The sequence below is a fragment of the Heterocephalus glaber genome, unplaced genomic scaffold (assembly GCF_053883595.1).
Source record: "Heterocephalus glaber isolate CG9 unplaced genomic scaffold, H.glaber_assembly_v1.0 deba00001428, whole genome shotgun sequence".
In the NCBI taxonomy this organism is placed as follows: domain Eukaryota; kingdom Metazoa; phylum Chordata; class Mammalia; order Rodentia; family Bathyergidae; genus Heterocephalus; species Heterocephalus glaber.
Window position 1 is genome coordinate 13,542,723 of NW_028258293.1, and position 19,899 is coordinate 13,562,621.

Genomic DNA, 19,899 nt, shown 5'->3' on the forward strand with positions numbered 1-19,899 from the left:
ATGATATATCGGACTAGAGCTGGGAAAAGGGATTATCCAATTTGAAGTTCCCTATATTTGGGAGAAAATTACTCAAATAGTGTTAAGTTGCAAGACTGAACGTTTTAATACCTAGAGTTTTTTTATTTTAAACTTGTTACTTTAACTTTGATTTCACCGAGCTTCCAGCTTCCCAGGACTGCTTTTTGTTGTTTTGAACAAGTGGCTTCATCTGCCTATTCTTTGAGCGCACTGTGTAACAACACTGGTGTCCTCAGTGGCGGGTCCTCTTTCCCGGGAAGTTCAAAAGCCTCATTCTCTCCCGCATCCTCCTGGCCTTGCACTCTTCCTAAACTTTCCTCTCTCCTCCGCTCGTTCACATGGTCACGTAAGTTCACATGGTCACGGAAGTCCGCAAGGCTCTAACCGTCCGCGTGCGGGAAAGAGCCCTGCGGGGTCCGTCCTTTACGGCCAGGATCTCCCCCTCACACTTAGGATCTGAGGGCTGGCTGGGTAGCAGCCACTACATTACTTCCTTCGCTACACTCAGGCCACAGCACTGTGCCCGTGAATTACGGACAGGGGCAGACTGAGGGAAAGCAGTGAAGGAATGAACTCTGATCCCTACAGCTCTAGCTAAGCCATTCCCTACCTCCGGTCCAGGATTCGGACCCTGTGACTTTGGCACTGGTGGCACCTAGTCCTAGAGGAGGCCCCAAGATGGGAACTTTGACTGGAAGCTGCGTTTCCCCCAGTTTCCCGCTCTGGCCGCAAGCCAGACCGAGGCCCAAGCAGGTCCGACCATACGTCCGGTCCGCGAAGGGCACGCAACCGCACCGAAGTGCATTTCCGGGAATGTAGTCACCGAGGCGGTGCGACGTGGCCCCGCCTCCCACATGCGAGGACGCTGAGACGTGTGAGGTCACTTCCGGTGTGAGGGATAGTTTCCTGTGCCGTTTCCACCCTAGCTGTCTTTTTGCTTCCAGATTGGCGCCATCATGGGTCGCATGCATGCTCCCGGGTGAGTTAGGGGTGCCCAGCAGGATTGCCGGGCTGGGGCGTGGGGTGGGGGAGAAGGAGGGAATATGGGTTGCGGGTGGAGGGGATGATGTTCCGTGCTGCTGCGGCACGGGCCGCGCCTCACTCCGTCTGCTTCTGTCTTCAGGAAAGGCCTGTCCCAGTCGGCTCTGCCGTATCGCCGCAGTGTCCCCACCGTAAGTAGCGCGCCGGGGCTGGGGCGAACCTGGGAAGGAGGGTGGCATTTATCTCGGGAGAAGCGGCGCTGGGTCGGGCTTCCGGTGTGCTCGAGGTGCGCCGCTTTGCGGGTGGTGGGCCCCCGAGTTTAGGCACCATCCTTAGTCTTATTCTGAGGCCATTTCTGCCCTCTCAACAGTGGCTGAAGCTGACGTCTGACGACGTGAAGGAGCAGATTTACAAACTGGCCAAGAAGGGCCTCACTCCCTCACAAATCGGTGAGCGTTCCTGTTTAATGTAGCTTTTGCTGTCGGCCCGCATGGGACTTATTAAAAGATTCTGAGATAAAGGTGCCTCGCACACGCCTTGAAAATCATTTGTAGGCCTTTTGGCTTTCTTGTTGAGGACTGAAACCTGACCTTTATTTGTTGAACTTTCAATTCTGACAACAATCGTTTAAAATAATTATTAGTTTTTATGTATTTTACAGTTGCGGAAACTGAGGCAGGGTGCGGCTAAATCTTCTCACATCACACCTTGCTGAGTGGAGGAATTGGAATTGACCGTTTGTATAAGAGAGCTAGCCGGGGATTTAGCTCAGTGGTTCTGCCGCCTGCCTTGCAAGTGGAAGGACCCAAGTTCGATCCCCGGTACCAAAGACAAAACAAAAGATTGTATAAGAGAGCTTGAATACTTCTCCACTGTTACCTGTAGTTTGAATCTCAGCTGTTTGTGACTTTCTGCAAGTGGCAAATGTTTGCCTCCGATGTATTGAACATGGTTCTGGGCCCAGAGAGTAACTGGTCTTTTTTTTTTTCTTAAGGGAAAATATCTGCTCTCTTAGAGATTATATAGGTGGAGGTATTGCACAGAAAGATAATATGTAGTAGGGCCGGCGATTTAGCTTAGTGGTTCCGCGGCCTGGCTCGCAAGTGCAAGGACCCGAGTTCGATCCCCGGTACCAACATAAAGATAATATCTAGTAGATTACCAGGTAATCGGAAGTAATTTGGCGTCTAAAGGCAATAATATATGCATGTAACGTTTTTAGAAGAATGCCTTGTATATTCTCAGTAAATGTTGGTTTTGATTATAAAACAAGCATGCAGAAACCACTGATTACTTGGACAGCTATTTTCTAGCAAACTCACTATGATGGACATTCAGAGTTTCCACCAAGAGCTAGTAAACTTCATTGATGTCTGAGTTTTGCATGCTTTCTCCTGTTAGTTTCTGTAATTTGTAAAAGTAGACCCCAGGCTGGGGACAGTGGCACGAGCCTCTAATTCCAGCTGCTTAGAATGCTAAGGCAGGAGAATCTCAAATTCAAGGCCAGCCTTGACAACTTAGTGAAACCCTACCCTGTTCAGAACAAAAAGTAACTCCCATCTTATGAAGAAGAAACTTGGAAAGTGACCTTCTGAGCCTTGACATGACATGTCCCGATACACGATTCCCTTTTTCAGGTGTGATCCTGAGAGACTCCCACGGTGTTGCACAAGTACGTTTTGTGACGGGTAATAAAATCTTGAGAATTCTTAAATCTAAAGGACTTGCTCCTGATCTCCCTGAGGATCTCTACCATTTAATTAAGAAAGCAGTTGCTGTTCGAAAGCATCTTGAGAGGAACAGAAAGGTAAGAGGGTAAATAAAAGCCTAGTACTAAGTAGAATTGGTTGAACTATCTTTTTTTTTTTTTTTTTTTTTAATTTTTTTTTGGTACGCGGGATCGAACTCTGGTCCTTACACTTTCGAGGCAGGGGGGAGAACCACTGAGCTAAATCCCCGGCCCTGGTTGAACTATCTTTATTTTGGTAAAAATTACTGCATCTGATTTGAATTATCTAAGATGACTCAGGACACAAACGAGTCAGCACTACAGTTTCTTTGAAATAAAAATGTAGCCGTGTGAATCCTAGGCAGTTACTTTATTGCAAGAGTAATGGTGACTTAGAAAATTGTATGGTAGCTATACATTCTCTTGTTAATGCTTAATGTTTTTTAGTTTTCTTAAATTGTATCAAATTTATTTTTTAGGATAAGGATGCCAAGTTCCGTCTGATCCTGATTGAGAGCCGGATTCACCGATTGGCTCGATATTATAAGACCAAGAGGGTCCTCCCCCCCAATTGGAAATAGTAAGTATCTAACTGTTTGTCACTAGAACCTGAGTCGGCCAGTTAGTAAATACTTAGAGTAGTGAATATAGTAAAAGGCCTAATAATAAATATTTTAGCCTTCATGGGCCATATCATTAGTTTTGGGTTTTTCGTTTTTTTGTCTTTCGTACCTGGGATTGAACCCAGGACCTTGCGCTTTCGAGGCAGGCACGGTGCCACTGAGCTAAATCCCCAGCCCTCATTAACTGCTCTTATAGCTCATCTGTGCCTTTGCTGTGGTACGGGCAGTACGTAATTAAATGTACATGGCTGTATTCAGTTGGGACTTTAAGACAAGCAGAGGACCATCATTTGCAGGCCTCCAGTTTGGACCGTGAATAAACCTTTTGACATGTATATAGATAGGGGTAACATTTCCCACCTCTGCCCCCCCAGGTGTTAGTATACGTCTTTTTTTTTTTTGGTACCGGGAATCAAACTTGGGTCCTTGCGCTTGCGCAGCAGGTGACAAAACCACTGAGCTAAATCCCCAGCCCGGTGTTAGTATACTTTTAATTTTTGCATGACCTGCTCGCTGTGATGATTGATATCCAAACATTCGGTTTCCACCAGAAAGGTTTTTCTCATGTAGGCCAGTTCTTCCTTGGATGTCTGTATGGTTGAGCGCTGAGCTGATTCTGGAACTTGGTTTGGTGCATTTCATATGGTTGGGTTCATTTTAGCTATGTGGAAATACTCCATTAGCAGGGAAATTCTTTGAACGGAGTCTCAGGAGCAGTGTTAATCCCAGTTTACTCTTCTCTTGTTTTCTTTTTCAGTGAATCATCCACAGCCTCTGCCCTGGTGGCATAAATTTGTCTGTGTACTCAAGCAATAAAGTCATGATTTAACTAAAAGTATGTTTTGTATTTATTTCTCCTAAAGAAAAACCATAACTAGTATCTACTAGTAATTCATATGTTGATATTTTAAGTACTTATGTTTGATGCATTTGATGTTAAATAACTGAGATGGCGGGCGATCACCATAGTGTAGCATCAGAAGTCAGTGTCAGTGGAAGAATCTTTGATGTGGAGAAACCTTGGATCTTGCTTATGAGACTTAAAGAAATACTTTTTCTCCAGTATTAGGGACTGAACCCTGGGGCGCTATACCACCAGGCTTTGTTCCCAGCCTCTTTTATAGTTTTTTTGGGGGGGTACCAGGGATCAAACTCAGGACCTCGTGGTTTCAAGGCAGGCAGTAGAACCACTGAACTAAATCCCCAGCCCCTCCTTTTATGTTTTGAGACTAGAGTCAGGCACTGTTGTCCTACCTCCCGAGTAGCTGTGATTACAGGTGTGTGCCACCATGCCCAGCAGAAGTAGTCCTTCATCTTCACCCTAAGCAACAAAATTATTTAAAATCACGCTGTGGGAGAGCCCTTGTTTTCAAGAGACCAGCCTAGGTGGTACTGGCTCTGGGTATAGCTCCCCAGCTCATTTGCTGGCTTCTCCAGGACACTTGATGTTTGGTGTTTACCTGCCCAGCATCGTGTGCCCTAGTTGGGTATGAAATGAGTTTCGTTTGTGTGTGTGTGGTATTAGGAAGTTGAACTCCAGGTCTTCACAATGGGACTCAGTTTGAGCTGCAGCCCATTTTTTTGGTTTGTTTGTTTTTGGATATTCTTGAGACAAGGTCTCAGTTCCCCAGGTGGGACTCTGAACTTGAGATCCTCCTGCCTCCGCCTCCTAAGTGCTAGGATTACAGGTGTGCACCACCATGCCCACTTCTCTGATATCTTGGTTTTGTTTTCTCATATATGTTTATTTCCCTGGCATCTTCATAATGTAGTATTTTATGGTAAATGTGAATTCTGTGTTGATGTTGCTGTAACTTACATACACGATGTTGATGTCATCTTCTAATTTCTGTAAACACCTTACATAAAATCAGTAATTATGTCTTCGGTCTGATTTTCTTTTGTCTTCTGTGCTTTATTATTATCAGTCTTTGCATCAAGATACATAGCAATGATAGGTTTCTTTTTAAAGCTTAGTATTAAATACTAAATATCTTTTCCCATTTTAATTTTACATTAGTCTGCCAAGGGAAAAAACAATTAAAACTCAAGTTATCTGAAGCCTGGACACACTTGCATGATTAGCCGGGCTATGTAAAAGTTGGTGGCTTTATTCTTCCTGCTGTGTAAAGCAGATCTAGGCCCTAGAAAGATTATAATTGGTTTTGAAAAGTGTGCTACAAAAACGGATGGCTTGTTATAAGCCTGGTTACAGAGTAAGGAGGGGGGCGAAGGAGGGACATTTTTCTTTCAGAAAATTTCTGGTGTTCCAGTCCATAATTTTTCCCAAAATGGTTGGAGGGGGGGATAAAATCTCAACTTGAGCTTTGAAGTACTGTCTCTGGAGGGACCAGTAAGTAGCTGCTTTGCCAAGGAGGGTGACCGTGGGGTAGGGGTGTGACTAGGTTGGCCCTCTGCACCCTCCCCAGCTGGGGAATGGAAATGCAAAGTATTGCCCAGTGGCTGTCAGTGACCTGACGCTTGATTGGTACTGAATTCTCTTAAGAGGTTTCTTCTAGAAACAGACAACTCAGAGTCTTCCTCTCACTTCAGCAAAGAAGTTGTCTTTAAAAGCACTTGGGAAGTTGCTCCTCCACCATGCGAGTGGGAAGGCTCAGCCAGGGAGTCATCAGTACAGCCGCCCTGTAGGCCATAATGGAATTCCTGCAGGTTGGAGACCCCATAGAAGTGGACAAAGGCTGCTGCAACCACCAGGACATGGAAAATCTGATGAGACTGGAACCATATGTCATATTTTCCGGGAAAGAAGCGCTCAGGAATATGAGCAGCACAAAGGCCAGCACCAGTGATGTACATCACAGCCATGAGGAAGAACCAGCCCATCTGGCCCACTGTGGTGGCCTTGCCAAAGCCCTCAGTGATTGTAAAGTGCATAATGGGCACAACACCACTCAAACCAAGTCCCAGGAACACGCCTGCTCTCGTCTGCCGGTGCTTAGGAGTGGCAAACCGGTCCCACTGTGCTACAGTGATGGCAGAAGTGCCCAGGACACAGACAATGGAGAGGTAGATGAGCCGAGGCTGTGGGGAGCAGTACAAGGAATAATAGAGCCAGGGGACAAAGCTCCCCATCAGTAGAGCAATCCCTGAATAGTCCAGTTTGGAAAAAGTCCGTGAGACTGAATGACAATAGACGGTGTGAAAGAGCCAGGAGAAGCTGAGGCAGAGCACTGTACCCAAAAAGAACATCCTGAAAACCACCTCGTGTAGAGGGGCCGTGAAGTACATATTTGGTCGGAGCATGGTCAGGATTCCCAAAAAGAGAAAGCACAAAACCAAGTAGATGGGTCCAGATGTTGCCAATTTCTGTATGGATGTGGAAGATGCTTTTGAAGCAAGCCCAGAAGGGCTGGTGGCCATGTGACAGGTAGTCATTGACCTTCAGCCAGTCAGGGAGCACATCTTACAGGATGACCCTCCAGTGCCCCTCCCAGACCTTATACACGAACTCCTCCATCTTCTTCGTGGCACGGTGGGCCTGCAAAGGGAGTGTTAGCACCTGCACCTCCTCCTCCTCTTCCTGGGGCACTGGGCATGTTTGCTCATCAACTTCGGTTGGGTTGGCGATTACCCGCTTGCCTTTCCTTCTAGCAGAGGTCCCAGTTCAGCCAGTTCCACTGTCAGTTTCCCTGTTACTGGCAGGAGTCCCAGTGCCCTGTGCTGCCTCCCATCCTTTGTGGGAAGACATCTGCCTGGTACCTCAATACCTTGCAGCTTCAGCTTTGGGGAAGGTTGGGGTCTCTCAGCCCCAAGGGGCAGAGATCTCCCTGTGATGGAAGATAGGCCAGGCGGGCAGGCTGTGCTGGGGGCCGCGGTTCCCCGCACTACATCCCGTGGTGCTGGTGGCACCTGCGGCCCAGTGGTCCCAACACTGAGCGGCCTCCCCGGGCCGGAAGGGGCACGCGACCGCCAGAGTCACCTCAGCAGCTCGTCACCTCTGCGGGGCCTCCGGGCCTTCGGTCTCTTTAGTGTTCTGTATTTCTAATTCATCCTCAAACTTTGAGCCATAGTTTTTATCTCAGTATGTTCCAAAGTGAGCAGTTGTACCTTTTTTTCTTGGTGACCTTCCATCTTCTAGTTCTCATTTAGACAGCTTACTGTTTTTTGAGGCCTGAGTTCTGACATGTTTCACCATCAATGCAGGGATTCTTTCTGCCCCTGGTGTCAGGTTTCCCCATTCTTCACATCTTCCTCGTTACCTAAGGGGCTCAGCCAACCTCTGCACTCTGTGTAGGGAACTTCATGGAGCCTGTGGCTTTAGCTGCAGTCCTTGTGATCTTTGATGACCCAGATTCACACCTCTAGTGCACACAGCCCTCCCTGAGCTGCGCGTCTTACATGTACATTTGCCCGTCCCACATCTCCAGTCGGATCTCTGATAAACACCTGAACTTTATTCCAAACTCTACTCTTGAATTTCATGATCTGAACCTGTGTTATTCAAACCCAGACATCTCTCTCAGTAAATGGCAATTTAATTTAGCCTTAGGCAGAAAACCTGGGTCTTACTTGCCTTGTTTTCTCTTACACCTCATCTCCATTTGGTTACCAATTCCTCTTGACTCCACCTTTATAGTAAACCCCAAATTTAACCACTTAGCACGTTACAACTGCCTGAATCTGGGTCACTTTCTTGGCCTTTACTACTGTGGTGGTTTCCTTCCGTTCTTGGACCCAGCCCTCTTTTCATCACCAGCACCAGCACGGTCTCTACAACGTAAGTCACATTGTGTCCCATAGTCTCAGCCAGCTCTGCACATGTGATCACAAACCCTTAGTTTTGCCATACCAAGGAGTCTCAGCATCTGGGCAGGATACCCATGTGTGGCAGGCACACTCAGGAGATCTGAAGTGTTTACCAAGGAGAAACAGCATGCTGTGTGAAAGATTCCCTAACTGCTAGCCAGAGGAGGCATGAGGCATTTCCACCCTTTCTTGGACCAGAAGAGCATGGGAAGTTATGTGTCTGAAGCTGGCAGGGACACCTTACAGAGGCTGTGGCCCCCACTGGCCAACTCTCATAACCCAAAAGCCAAGGAGCTTGTTGGTGTGGTCCATAATCCTCGGCTTCCCAGGTAGCAGAGCAAGTCGATACCAAAAGGTGCAGAGGCACTGCAGGACACATGGGAAGTACCCAGTACCAGGGGTTCCCGTGCCAGGCATGGTGGTATACACCAGTAATCCTAGCACTCGGGAGGCTGAGACCGGAGGATTGCTGCTAATTTGAAGCCAGCCTGGGCTATTTAGTGAGTTGGAGTCCAGCCTGAACTTCGTAGTGAGACCCTGTCTCAAAACACCAACAAAGGGCTCTCCAGCTCTCTTGTTAGCCTTCCCAGTTACTTCAGCCTTTACACAAATCCTCTTTCCATGGCCCCTGTCCTTGCCCAGGCCTTTTCCTGGTTGGCTTGTACCTTCTGTTAGGTCACTGTTCAAATTTGACCTCACCAGAAACTGACCTTCCAGCCACCTACTGAGAAAGCCCCTCCCACTAGCCTCCAGCCCCGAGAGCTGCTGCTTGACTTCAGAGCACTTTTTTATTTTTTGGTACTTAGGATCGAACTCAGGACCTTGCACTTTCGAGGCAGGCGGTGGAACCACTGAGCTAAATCCCCGGCCCCTTCAGAACACTTTTACCACTAGACGTGTTTTTTATTCATTGTGTTCCTTTTCAGACTGTAAGCAAACCCCATAACAGCAGGGACCTTGTTCCCTATTATGTCCATATTTTGAGAAGTATCTGGCACACAGGAAGTGCTCAATGAATGTTAAATGAAAGCATTTAAAGGATGAAAGAAAACTTGAAATCTTGGGAAATGACTTTTTCCAACTCGATTAAAAATTTGGGAATAGATTCTAGGTTGTAAATAATTTCCCTTAAAAATTTTAGTACTGCTTACTGTTTCTAGCTTTAAGGTTTTATTTTTGCAGTAAGGGGAATTGAACTGAAGCAGTGCCAAGCTACATTTCTAGCATCCTCTTTTGAGACTAGCTCTTACCAAATGACCCAAATTGGCCTCAGACTTGCAATCCCGAGAGGGGAGAGGGGAAGGACAGTAAAAAAGGATTAAGATGTGTTGTGTACATGTACCAATTCCCCATGAGGAATGTAATCATGTGCTGCAAATGTATACCAATAAAAATTCTGAAAAAATTTGCTATCCTGCCTCAGCCTCCCAAATAGCTGAGATTAAAGGCATACATCACTGCCTAACTAGCTTTAAAAACAAAAATGTGCTGTTGCTAAGTCAGTCATTGGAACCAACTCCTTTGTAACCTGGTTACCTTTTTTTTTTAAATTTTATGTTTTTAGGATCATCTTGTTTGATGTTCTGACATTTGCAAAACCTCGTGTGTTTTGGTTTTTGTTTGTTTTGTTTGTTTAGGACGGGTCTTGCTATGTAGTCCAGGCTGGCCTGGAACTTGCTAAATTACCCAGGTTGGCTTCAAACTTGCAGTCCTCCTGCCTCAGACTCTCAAATGCTGGGACTATAGGTGATGCCATCACATCCAGTTAATTCCTTTCTTTGTTTATTTTTTGTGTCTTCCCAGGTGCTTGGTGAGATATTTCAGCCTCAAAGTTGTCTGCAGTTCTGGGAAATTTTCTTGAGTTATCCTTTAGTAAATTCCCCACTATTTTCTGTGTTCACTGTGGAACTCATTTGCATAATAGACTTCTGATTCTGTAATTTTGTTTTTGATTTTTGTTTGTTTGTTTGGTTTGGTTTTTTTTTTTTGGTACGGGGGATCGAACTTGGGACCTTGCGCTTTCAAGGCAGGCGCCAGAACCACTGAGTTAAATCCCTGGCCCTTGTTTTTGATTTTTTGAGACAGGGTCTCGCTATGTAATTCAGGCTGGCCCGAACTCATGGCAATCCTCCTGCCTCAGCTTCCTGGGTGGGGGGATTACAGGCATGTGCCACCATGACTGGCTGCTTCCTTTACCACCAACTGTACATCTCATCTTTCTCAGCGAAGTTTCAATTTTATCTTCCAATCTTAATTACAAAAATTTTTTTCCTTTTGGTTTTTTGAGACATATACTACGTAGCTCAGGCCTTGAACTTGCAGAGATTCTCCCTCAGCGTAGGATTACGGACTTGTGCTACCACACCTGGCAGTTTTTAAGATAGGTCTTGAGTTACCCAGACTGGTCTTGAATTTGTGATTCTCCCACCTCAGCCTCCCTAAATATTGGGATTAAATATGTGTGCCACTGCACCCGGATTACCTTCATGTTCGTCATTTCTCAGAGCCAGTGGTATGTGGGTAAGTGTTTTATAGCTGATTGGGAGAAAACAATAGCAACTCTCAGTTTGTAGCATTTCCCTACTTCTGCAGGTAGCTGATTGTCACATGGAGTGGGAGAGGCTCACAGTGGCACACAGGGTACAGTGTGTACAGTGCTTCCCTTGCACAAGAAAACAGGCACAAATGACCTTGAGACCATGGGTCAGACTTCAGTGTGAGTTGTGAGTATTGTATTGGTCTGGGGTTGCTATAAGTTAAGTTTTCATAATGCCTGTGTTTAACTCTATTGCAGAATTTCTGAAAATTTCATAGTTGTCTTTGAAAGCCAACTTCAACTCAACACTGCTCAGAGCGCATCTGTTTTCCTTGAATGTTCTGTTCTTCTAGGAAGTATGTGACCATTTTCCAGGTGTCTATGATTTGAGGTCCTCAAGACTCTTAAAGCTCCTGAGGGGGCAGAGTGTGTGTCCGAATTACAGGTGCCTGAGCACATAGAGAGGGCCAGTGAACACTGGGCAGAATGACTTTACCAAACTGAATGCTTTGATTGAAATGTGTCAGCCAACAAGTCAATGCCTCTGGGATCCTCTGTTTATACCTAGGTCCTGCTCATGAGGTCCTAGCGTTTCTGATCTCCCTAAATATCTTGGCCATTTTGCTCCCTCTTCCACCAGTCTTAAGTTGTGAGGAGAGAAAGCTGTGAGGAGGGTAGGAGGATCACATGTTTGGAGCTGACAGTGGGCCCAACATGGCATCTGCCTGAGGGGAAAGAGAGGGACCTAGAGGCCCTGAGGTGCTTCAGGGTGATGGACACAGTTTGGGTCAATGGCAGGAGATCCCACAGATTCCAGATGTCCTGTTTGGCTGCTGCCTGTGTTTTCCTTCAAAGTGGTTACTAGGTCAGAGTAACCTCAGAGACTTCTGAACCTGACTAGCAGGTTCAAACTCCATGAGGGGTTGGCAGCCTAGTGGGAAACTGCTTCTCAGAGCTGTTCTCCACTCCTGACTTGTGTCCTGTGTGGAAGAAAGATGGTGGCTTGAGTTCACCTGGATTCCAGAAACAGGGTGTGGACAGATCAGAGTGTGTGTTTGTGAAAGGGAAGAAGGCATCTGGGAGAACTCATGAGCCCTTGTCAGTCATCCTCCCAGCTTGAGGACCAGAGTCCCTTGCCTGTCTCCCCAGGATACAGCCTGGAGGAGCTGAATGGTGAAATCTGGTCATCAGGTGAGGGGCTGGAGACAGAAGAGGTCTGAGAAGGTAACCTGTAATGAGGAAGGGCTGCAGAATGAAGAAGGAGGGATTTGGAAAGCTAAGGATGAGGGGAAGGACAGGAGATGGGGACAAAGATGGCAAATGGATGGAAAACCTGCAGCACAAGGAGGGGGTTAAAGGATGAGATCCAAGAATGGATGGGGGAAGAGGTGCCTCAAGCAGAGGTCCCCCTGCAGGCACAGGGGAAGGGACAAGGGCAAGGAGAATTGGGGGCAGTGATTAAAGCTGGAACAGTGGCTTGGAAGAGGACAACAGTGGAAGAAGTTTGGGATTTTTGGAAGGAGGGAGTTGGGTTTAGGTGATCAAATGCTTAAATCCAAAGACAGTAGCTTCACACTGGACCTGGGTTTCTTTCCTCAAGCCTGTGGTAGCACCTCACCTCCCACCTCAGTCCCCTGGCCTGAAGAGAAGAGTTATTTGTCAGGGTCCCATGAGGAGTGGCAGGAGCCTTGGAGGCAGCTGGGCCCTGAGAATGGCCTAGCTTGGTTTTGGAGGAGCTGTGCAGGCTCAAGATAAGGCTGAAGCACAGGTGCCTGTCCTCATGATGCATGCTCACCGTTCAGCTTTCACGAGGCTGCTAGAGGATCCTGCTGCGAAGGTTCCTGGCCTGGGATGGGAACCTGAGGGCACCTGACAAGTACCCCTGGCCATGGCTGTCACCTGCTTGGGCCAGGCTGATCCCTTCTGGCAGTCCCAGAGGATCTACTTCATGGCTTTCCACCTGGCCAAAGACATGGAGGACATGGAGGATCCTAAAAGACAAGTTCCTATGGGAAGAACTTGGCCCAGAAGCCTCCACAAGCTATACTACCAGCTCATCTGCCACCTGTTCTGGGGCCTTCAGGTGACCTGGGAGGAGTGTGAGGAGATCCAAGCTTCCCATCTGGAGCTCTAGGTGCAGCCCAAGATCATGCCTTGGTTCCAGGCTGAAGCAATGAGGATACTGGCCTGAAGAGCTCCAGACCCAAGGGAGATGCGTGGTTTGCCTGTTGTTCCATGATGTAGAAGAGTCTAGACTTTTCTAGAAGGAGCCAAATAGAATCACCACATCGTACTCCCTGCAGCTAGGGAGTCCATGGACAGACAATGAACTAGTTTTTCTGGTCACTTTCTACATTTTACATTCTTCAGATCTCCTGAGGTAGAAATTGTTTAAAAATGTATTTGGTTTCCATAGTCTTGAGACCATTAGAAGGTGACTGTAGAGGGTCCAATTGAGGGAATTACTCTGAAAAAAAAAACATTAGGGTCATAGGAGTGTCACAGGATGGATTTAATATATAGTGTAAATTTTATTGGTTTGTTTTGAACACATTGGCCATAGAATTATTACTATATTTTAAGTAATTTCAGGATATTAGAGATGTTTACATTGCTGTCCTTTTTTTTTTTTTGGTATGAGGGATTGAACTCGGGACCTTTTGCTTGCTAGGCAGGTGCTGGAACCACTGAGCTAAATCCCTGGCCACGTTGCTGTTCTTATAGCATTCTGGGTTGGGTATTTTAACTGACATATGTACATAAATATTTTCTCTTTGAAGAGAGGTTTTTATCTTTTTATCTATTGTACTTACAGGTCCATCATACTTACAGCTAGGAAGTGGTGTTACCAGATAGGACAGGGACCAGCAGTGTTTTCCAGGTTATTTGTCCTGATCCCTGATTGATCAGAACAATTGCTGGATGTGAAAGATTACCATTTTAGGGCAGAAATAAGAAAAAAAAAAAACAAAACGAAAAGCAGGAGTGCCGAGGGAGAAACGAGTGCTTTAAAGAAAAAGAGGATACCACCTGCAAGCAGAATGGACTACTGCAAGCACAAGAGGTCAGTGGCCCCAGTGTCATTTGCTGCTGTCCTTTTGTCTTTTTTTTTTCTTTTGGTACTGGGGACTGAACTCGGGACCTTTCGAAATCCCCAGCCCCCTTTTGTCTTCTTTGATAGTGGATCCAGGTGATCTTGTGCTAGAAGATTGATGTCAGGTGCCAGGCTCGGCACGTCCTTGTGTCAGAAGATTGGTACCGGTTGCAGGGCTCGGCTTGATCCCAACTCAGGCACAGGAGCTGCTGTTCTGCACCTGTAGTTAATAAGACTCCTCGGTTGCTGGGCGTGGTGGAGCACGCCTGTAATCCCAGCACTGGGAAGGCTGAGGCAGGAGGACTGCCTGGAGGCCAGCCTGTGCTACAGAGTGAGTTTGAGGCCAGCCTGAACTACATAGCAGACCCTATTTTTTTTTTAAAAAGTCCCCTCAGTTGGGAGGTTGTGCCCATCTGCTCCAGCCACATTGGTCTCCTAGTACAGTAGTGCTGTACCTTCAAACTTTGTAAACATAAATACTGCATTTTGTTCTTTACTATTGAATTGTGAACACTGAGCTGGCGGGGGGTTTTTTGTTGTTGTTTTTTATGTTTTTTGAGACAGTCTCACTATGTAGTCCAGGCTGGCCTGGAACTTAAGGGTGATCCTCCGGCCTTAGCCTCCCAAGTGCTGGGATTACAGTTGCATAACAACCAGGCCCAGCTGCAGTGTAATTTTTTTTTAACCTGTTGGTTCATCAACATGGTATCTCATCATCTGTGACATACATTAAGGACGATCTGAAGCTGTTCCTGCTTCTACACTGTCTCTTTTCTCTGAGGGGCCTCCTTTTGGTCAGCTGTATTGAGATGCAGTTACTCGATAGGACAGCAGGTGGCGCACATCACTGTTGTAATTGGTGATACTGACGTCTCAAGCAACTAGGTACCTGGCAGCTTCTTAGAATTTGAAAAGTACTCTTCACGGTTAATAATTTTTGATTCTTGTAACTTCCTAAAAAAGCTGATGCCACATTTTTTTGTAAGGGAACTTGGCTTAAATTCATTAATTTTTAAAACAAGTACCCCCCATTTTAAAGATGAGGAAATTGAAGCTAGAAATGATTAGCTGGCTGTGATGTCTCAGCCTGAATCCTAGCACTTGGGAGGCAGAGGCAGGAGAGTGGTGTCTTAGCACGAGACTTTGTCTCAAAACAAAAAATAAAGGGTTGGGGATATAACCCAGTGTGAAGACCCTGGGTTCAGTACTCCTCCCGGGGGGGGAGCGGAGTAATAAACTTTGAGACTCAAAGGAGATGAAGCCATCCAATGATCAGTTACTATAACTTTAATGTTTATGATCCTTTTTCTCAGTTTTAAAAAAGTGCAAATAAGAGCCTATGTTTCTCTAGACAAATCAACTTAAAAGTTATTAAATTTGTAGTGAATTCCTGATGTATGAAGATACATCCACTAGAGAAATGAAATTTTCTAATCCTAGTAGTTGTTATCTTTGTTTTTATGCTGGGGATTGAGCCCAGGACCTTTGGATGCTAAGCACATGCTGTAGTGCTGAGTTATACCCGCTGCCCCCAGTGTTCTTTTAAATTGGATCTCATTTGGTTACCAATAAGTAAAAATGGGAAGTTTCTGCAGTTAAGAGATAAGGGCTGCCCTTCTGCTCTGCACCAGAGCAGTGTCTAACATCCTGGCCTCACTCACAGTCACGTGGCTTACTCACACTGTTACCTGTTGCTATGGCTAGTGAAGCTGTCCGGCTCCCAGGGGGTGCTTGCTGTGTCTGTGCTGTTTCATGTCACAAGCAGGGAGGCAGACAGAAGGGTTTGCTGTAGTGTCTCTGTCTTTCTGTATGCCCAGTGTAACTCATTTAGTCTCTAGGAGGTCCAGAATATAACAGCAGACACACTCCAGTCACAGCAGTGAGGGTCTGGGTTCCTTGTCAGTTCACTCAGCACCCACACTGAGTCCCTGCTGTGCACAAGGTACCATGCTGGATGCTGCTAAGAAGACTTGGACCTGGTCCTGCTCCTTCAAAAGCTGGAGAGTGGGGCCCTGGGGTGCCTTTGTGGTGCCCACTTGGGGATGCCAGGAACTTGCATGCTGTGCCTAGAGGGGGAAGTGGGGGCGGAGAGACTGTTCTGGGGCTGGAGGTGTGAGGTGGTTCTGCCTGACCCTGGGTGACTGCTGGTGTCTGCTTTTCTGGACAGGGGAAGAGTACTTTCTACTGCTCTGGGGCTCTCCATAGGCCCTGTCAACACTGGCCCTCACACCCTACCTACGTGGATTTTGCCTCCCCGCAAAACAATATTTGAGCTGGGTATGATGGCACATGCCTGTAATCCTAGCCTTCAGGAGGCTAAGGCAGGAGGATTGCTGGGAGTTTGAAGCCAGCCTGGGCTACATAGCAAGTTGAAGGCCAAGGCCAGCCTAACTACACAGTGAGACTGTCTCAACAAACACGCCGCCTGCCTCACAAGTGCAAGGTCCTGAGTTCGATCCCCGGTACCAAACAAACAAAAAAGAAAGACTGGGGCTCTGGTCTTGGAGCATGCCTATTATCCCAGTACTTGGGAGGCTGAGGCAGGAGACCCTGTCTCAAACAAAACAAAACAAAAAATAACAAAATAAGGAAAAGTAAACTATATTAACTATGGTGATGGAAAAAGACAGATTAGGTACTCTTTGGGGTCCTTGGAGCACCTCCCCTCCCCTGCACCTCTCCGGCCAACTGGCCCAGTGCCTGGAGTCCTGTCCCTGGAGAGGTGCACTTCCTAGATGCTTTGCCACATTACTTGAGAACCTACAGTAATAAACGTATTCAGTTTCATACAGAGTTGAAGGGCATGACTTACCATAAACTGTAAAGCTCTGCGCTAACTGAAGTATCATCATCTCTGCAAGCCCCACCCCCCACCCCCCCAGAAGCGCTCCCCACCTCTGATTCAGGAAATGTTGCAGCACAGACCCTCTCACCTGTGTGCATCTCAACTGAGCCTTATCCAAACCTGTACCGTGGAAATTACCCAATTTCTCTTTGCCTGTTTCCTGCTGTGAGATGGATGAAAGTCCCTTGGTCAACATCATAAGTTCCAAATGAAGCCACATGGGGCAAACCCCTGTGAATTGTGACACAGAAGGACTTATTTCTTTGCATTTTTCCAGGGCAGCCTGGGGCACAATACCCTCAGTCCTGTGGAAGAGCTGCATTCAGGACACTCCTGGAACCTTTGGAATCAGAATGAAGAGTGGGTAGAGCTGGGAAGGGAAGATGCAGTCAGCCTGGGTGTGATGTGGAGAGGCCAGGAGCTCATGGCAGGAGGGGTTGTTGGGTTGCAGTCAGCTGGACACACATGTGAGGAGACTCAGAGCCAGCCCCAGGGAAAGGAGCCAGGACTGGCAGCCTGTGGATAGCGGAGTCAAGTGTCTGCACCCTGTGTCCTCCTGCCTGGCTGAGCCTCATGTGGAAAGGGAGGAGCTGGTACCTGGCAGGCCCCAAACCCTCACTACCTGTGCCCAGCTAAGTTCTGGACATATGTGAAACTGCTCAAGTCACGAATACCTTCTGTTATGGCTTGTGTCTAGATGTCCCTCAAAGCCTCATCGGGTCATAGGTGGGGATTTTCGGAGGTGCTTGGATCTGAAGTATGTGATGCTGGGATTAAGTGTGTGTGATTACTAAATCAGTCCACTGATTGGTTTGCAGTAGCTCTGGGTGTAGATAATGGGAAGGCCCACCCTGGGTATGAATGCTACCTACCCTAAGGGCAGGTACCCCAGATAGAATATAAGGGACAAAAAGAGGGCTGCCGCTTGTTTGCTACTTCACTACTTTGCTGCCTTCTGCCTGCCATGAACTGTTTCTCCTTTGTGATGCCCCTCTGCCATGCCATCCTACCTAGAGCCAGCTGACTGAACTGAAACTTCTACAAATTGTGAACTGCAATAAATCTTTCCTCCTTTAACTTTAGGTGTCAGGTATTTGGTCTCAGCAATGAGAAAGTGACTAAGACACCTCTGAAGAGGCCCAGGGCAGGGAGGCCAGGCGTCTCCAGTCCTGACCGACTGTCCTCTGGCCTGCTCTGCCTGCAGCTGGAAAAGCAAGTGTACTGAGGCCTCCTCTGGACTCCCTCATGCTGCCCACTTCTCCCTCCAGCAAGTCCCTGGGCACTGCCAATGGCCCTGGCCCCTCTCCTCTCTCACCCATCCACCCACAGAGAGTTGCTAAACCTGTGTCAGGTGCTCTGTATCTGAGACTTTGGGTGACAACAGTGAGCAAAGGCAGATGTTGTCCCTGCCCTCATGGAGCCTACAGGGTTTTGGAGGAGAGAGGTTAAAGAATCACCAAGCAAATATCACCAGTGCTGAGGAGAGAGGTGAGTATGCTTCAGGAGCCCAGGGGTTGGGTGTGGAGTCTCATCCTAGGGAACCGGGGAGGCTGGTTTTTTGAGGCAGGGTCTCCCTTTGTAGTTCACGCTGGCCTTGAACTCATTATGCATCCCAGGCTGGCAATCCTCCTGCCTCTGCCTCCCAGTGCTGGGATTACAGGTGTGCACCCTCACATCCAGGGCCCTGTCTGAACTCTTGACCTACAGGATCCCTGAGCCTAACAAATGATTGTTTTCAGTCACTATGTTTTGGGGTTTGGGATGATTTGTTGCTGAGGAGGGAGGTTGTGTTGCTACAGCCCTGTGGCAGCTGGAGGCAGGGCAGTGCTTGTTCCCGTGTCCGTGGCTCACAGTCCCCTTCTCCACCTGTGGAAGGACCATAGGTGGAAGCAGCACTCTGTCCGGCCTCACACAGAAGAGAAGCCATGCACGCTTGTGGAAGTGCAGCTGCAGTTTGTCTGATGTTTGTTCCCCAGGGTAGAATCCCCGGGAGAGGGACCCCAGCTTCCTCCAGGGACACTGGGAGCTGCCAGGTAGCTCTTGCTGGCTACTGCAGCGAGACATACGACTGGGCTGAAAGCAGTTTTTCTCAAAGTCATCTTTTGAATACAGCGTTTTGATTAAAACAATGATGTGATTGGAAGTGACTGTTCCCCAGTTGCTAAGTTTTTGTTCCTGTACTCTGTTGTTTTGCTGCTTCATGAAGCAATTTTCAACCCTCCATTGGTTTTTAAGTATTTCTGTCCATTTTTAGAACTTTTCAGAAATGTTTCCAAATTACTTCTAATTTGCTTTTAGCTTACTGTTACTGCTTTTCAGCATTTGAAACAGTAGCCCAAGGGTCTAATTGATTAGTGCTGCTTAGATACATTAATGTGTGAAACATTCACAATGATTCCATGTGTGTAAGAAAATTACACACACACACGCGTGGATCTAAAATGGCATCCACTAATGCTTCTCAACCAAGAGGCATTCATTGGGTTTCTCCTAGCAGCTTCCCAAGTACTGATTCCTGAGTTCTGAGTTCTGCCCAGAAAAACAAACATCCATTGGGAATGAAAAGGGGCAGTGGTCATCTGGCTTTTTTTGCCACTCCAGGGATTTAACCCAGGCTGAGTGCTGTGTGTGTGCTGGGGACTGAATCTAGATCCTACTGAGCTGCACCCCTATTTCTTACTGGGTTTAAAATATTGGAGACCTGCAGAAATTCTTCATAAGTTCTGAATATAAGTTGTTAAATCTAGGTACTATAAATAAATTTCCTACGTGGCTCACCTATTCATTTTCTTAATGATGTCTTTTGATGAGGAGAAATGTTTAATTTTGATGAGGTCCGATGTTTCAAATTTTGCTTATATGGTGTGACAGTTAATTGGCCTATGTCAACTTGAGCACAGTAAGAAATGCTGGGCATATTAGTACAACACAGTTTGTGTGTGTGTGTGTGTGTGTGTGTGTGTGTGTGTGTGTGTGTGTGACTTGCAGGCCAGTGCACTGAGGGGGGGGGACCCACCCCGGTTGTGGGTAGCACTAACAAATGGGCTGTAGTAGCTTGGATGGAATACAAAAAGGGAAAGAAGGAAGTTTTCCCACTTTTTAAGAGCTCCAGTCTTCCCGAGCGAATGCTTTCTTTGCTGCTATTGCCTTTGGACATTGGTCTTGATTTCTTCAGCTTCCAACTCAGACTCACACCACCAACTCTCCAGTGAGCTTCTAAGCCTTCAACCTTGGACTGGGGCTGCATCTCTGACCTCTCTTGTCCTGCAGCTTCCACTTCTTGGGCTGAACAACTGCTGGGTC

The 19,899-nt window shown here is 47.1% G+C and overlaps 1 protein-coding gene and 1 pseudogene across 2 annotated transcripts in view; one reads left to right on the forward strand and one right to left on the reverse strand.

The window, feature by feature from the left end:
* Positions 1–863: 863 nt before the first annotated feature.
* On the forward strand, positions 864–4,189 carry Rps13 (ribosomal protein S13). The gene is made up of 6 exons (XM_004851493.4): positions 864–1,000; positions 1,145–1,193; positions 1,373–1,451; positions 2,640–2,809; positions 3,211–3,311; positions 4,112–4,189. The coding sequence occupies exons 1-6, from the start codon at positions 978–980 to the stop codon at positions 4,143–4,145; spliced, it is 456 nt and encodes a 151-aa protein (XP_004851550.1). The 5' UTR covers positions 864–977; the 3' UTR covers positions 4,146–4,189.
* Positions 2,860–19,899, reverse strand: part of LOC101701509 (adiponectin receptor protein 1 pseudogene) — a 39,079-nt pseudogene continuing 22,039 nt past the window's right edge. Inside the window, exon 2 of the transcript XR_015451344.1 lies at positions 2,860–13,124. The product of XR_015451344.1 is annotated as an adiponectin receptor protein 1 pseudogene (transcript). The remainder of the gene's footprint in view (positions 13,125–19,899) is intronic.

Coding starts and splice junctions, on each gene's coding strand:
- Rps13 (XM_004851493.4), top strand. CDS start 978: ATGGGTCGCATGCATGCTCCCGG. Junction 1,001..1,144: donor GGTCGCATGCATGCTCCCGG/GTGAGTTAGGGG, acceptor TTCTGTCTTCAG/GAAAGGCCTGTCCCAGTCGG. Junction 1,452..2,639: donor CCTCACTCCCTCACAAATCG/GTGAGCGTTCCT, acceptor TCCCTTTTTCAG/GTGTGATCCTGAGAGACTCC.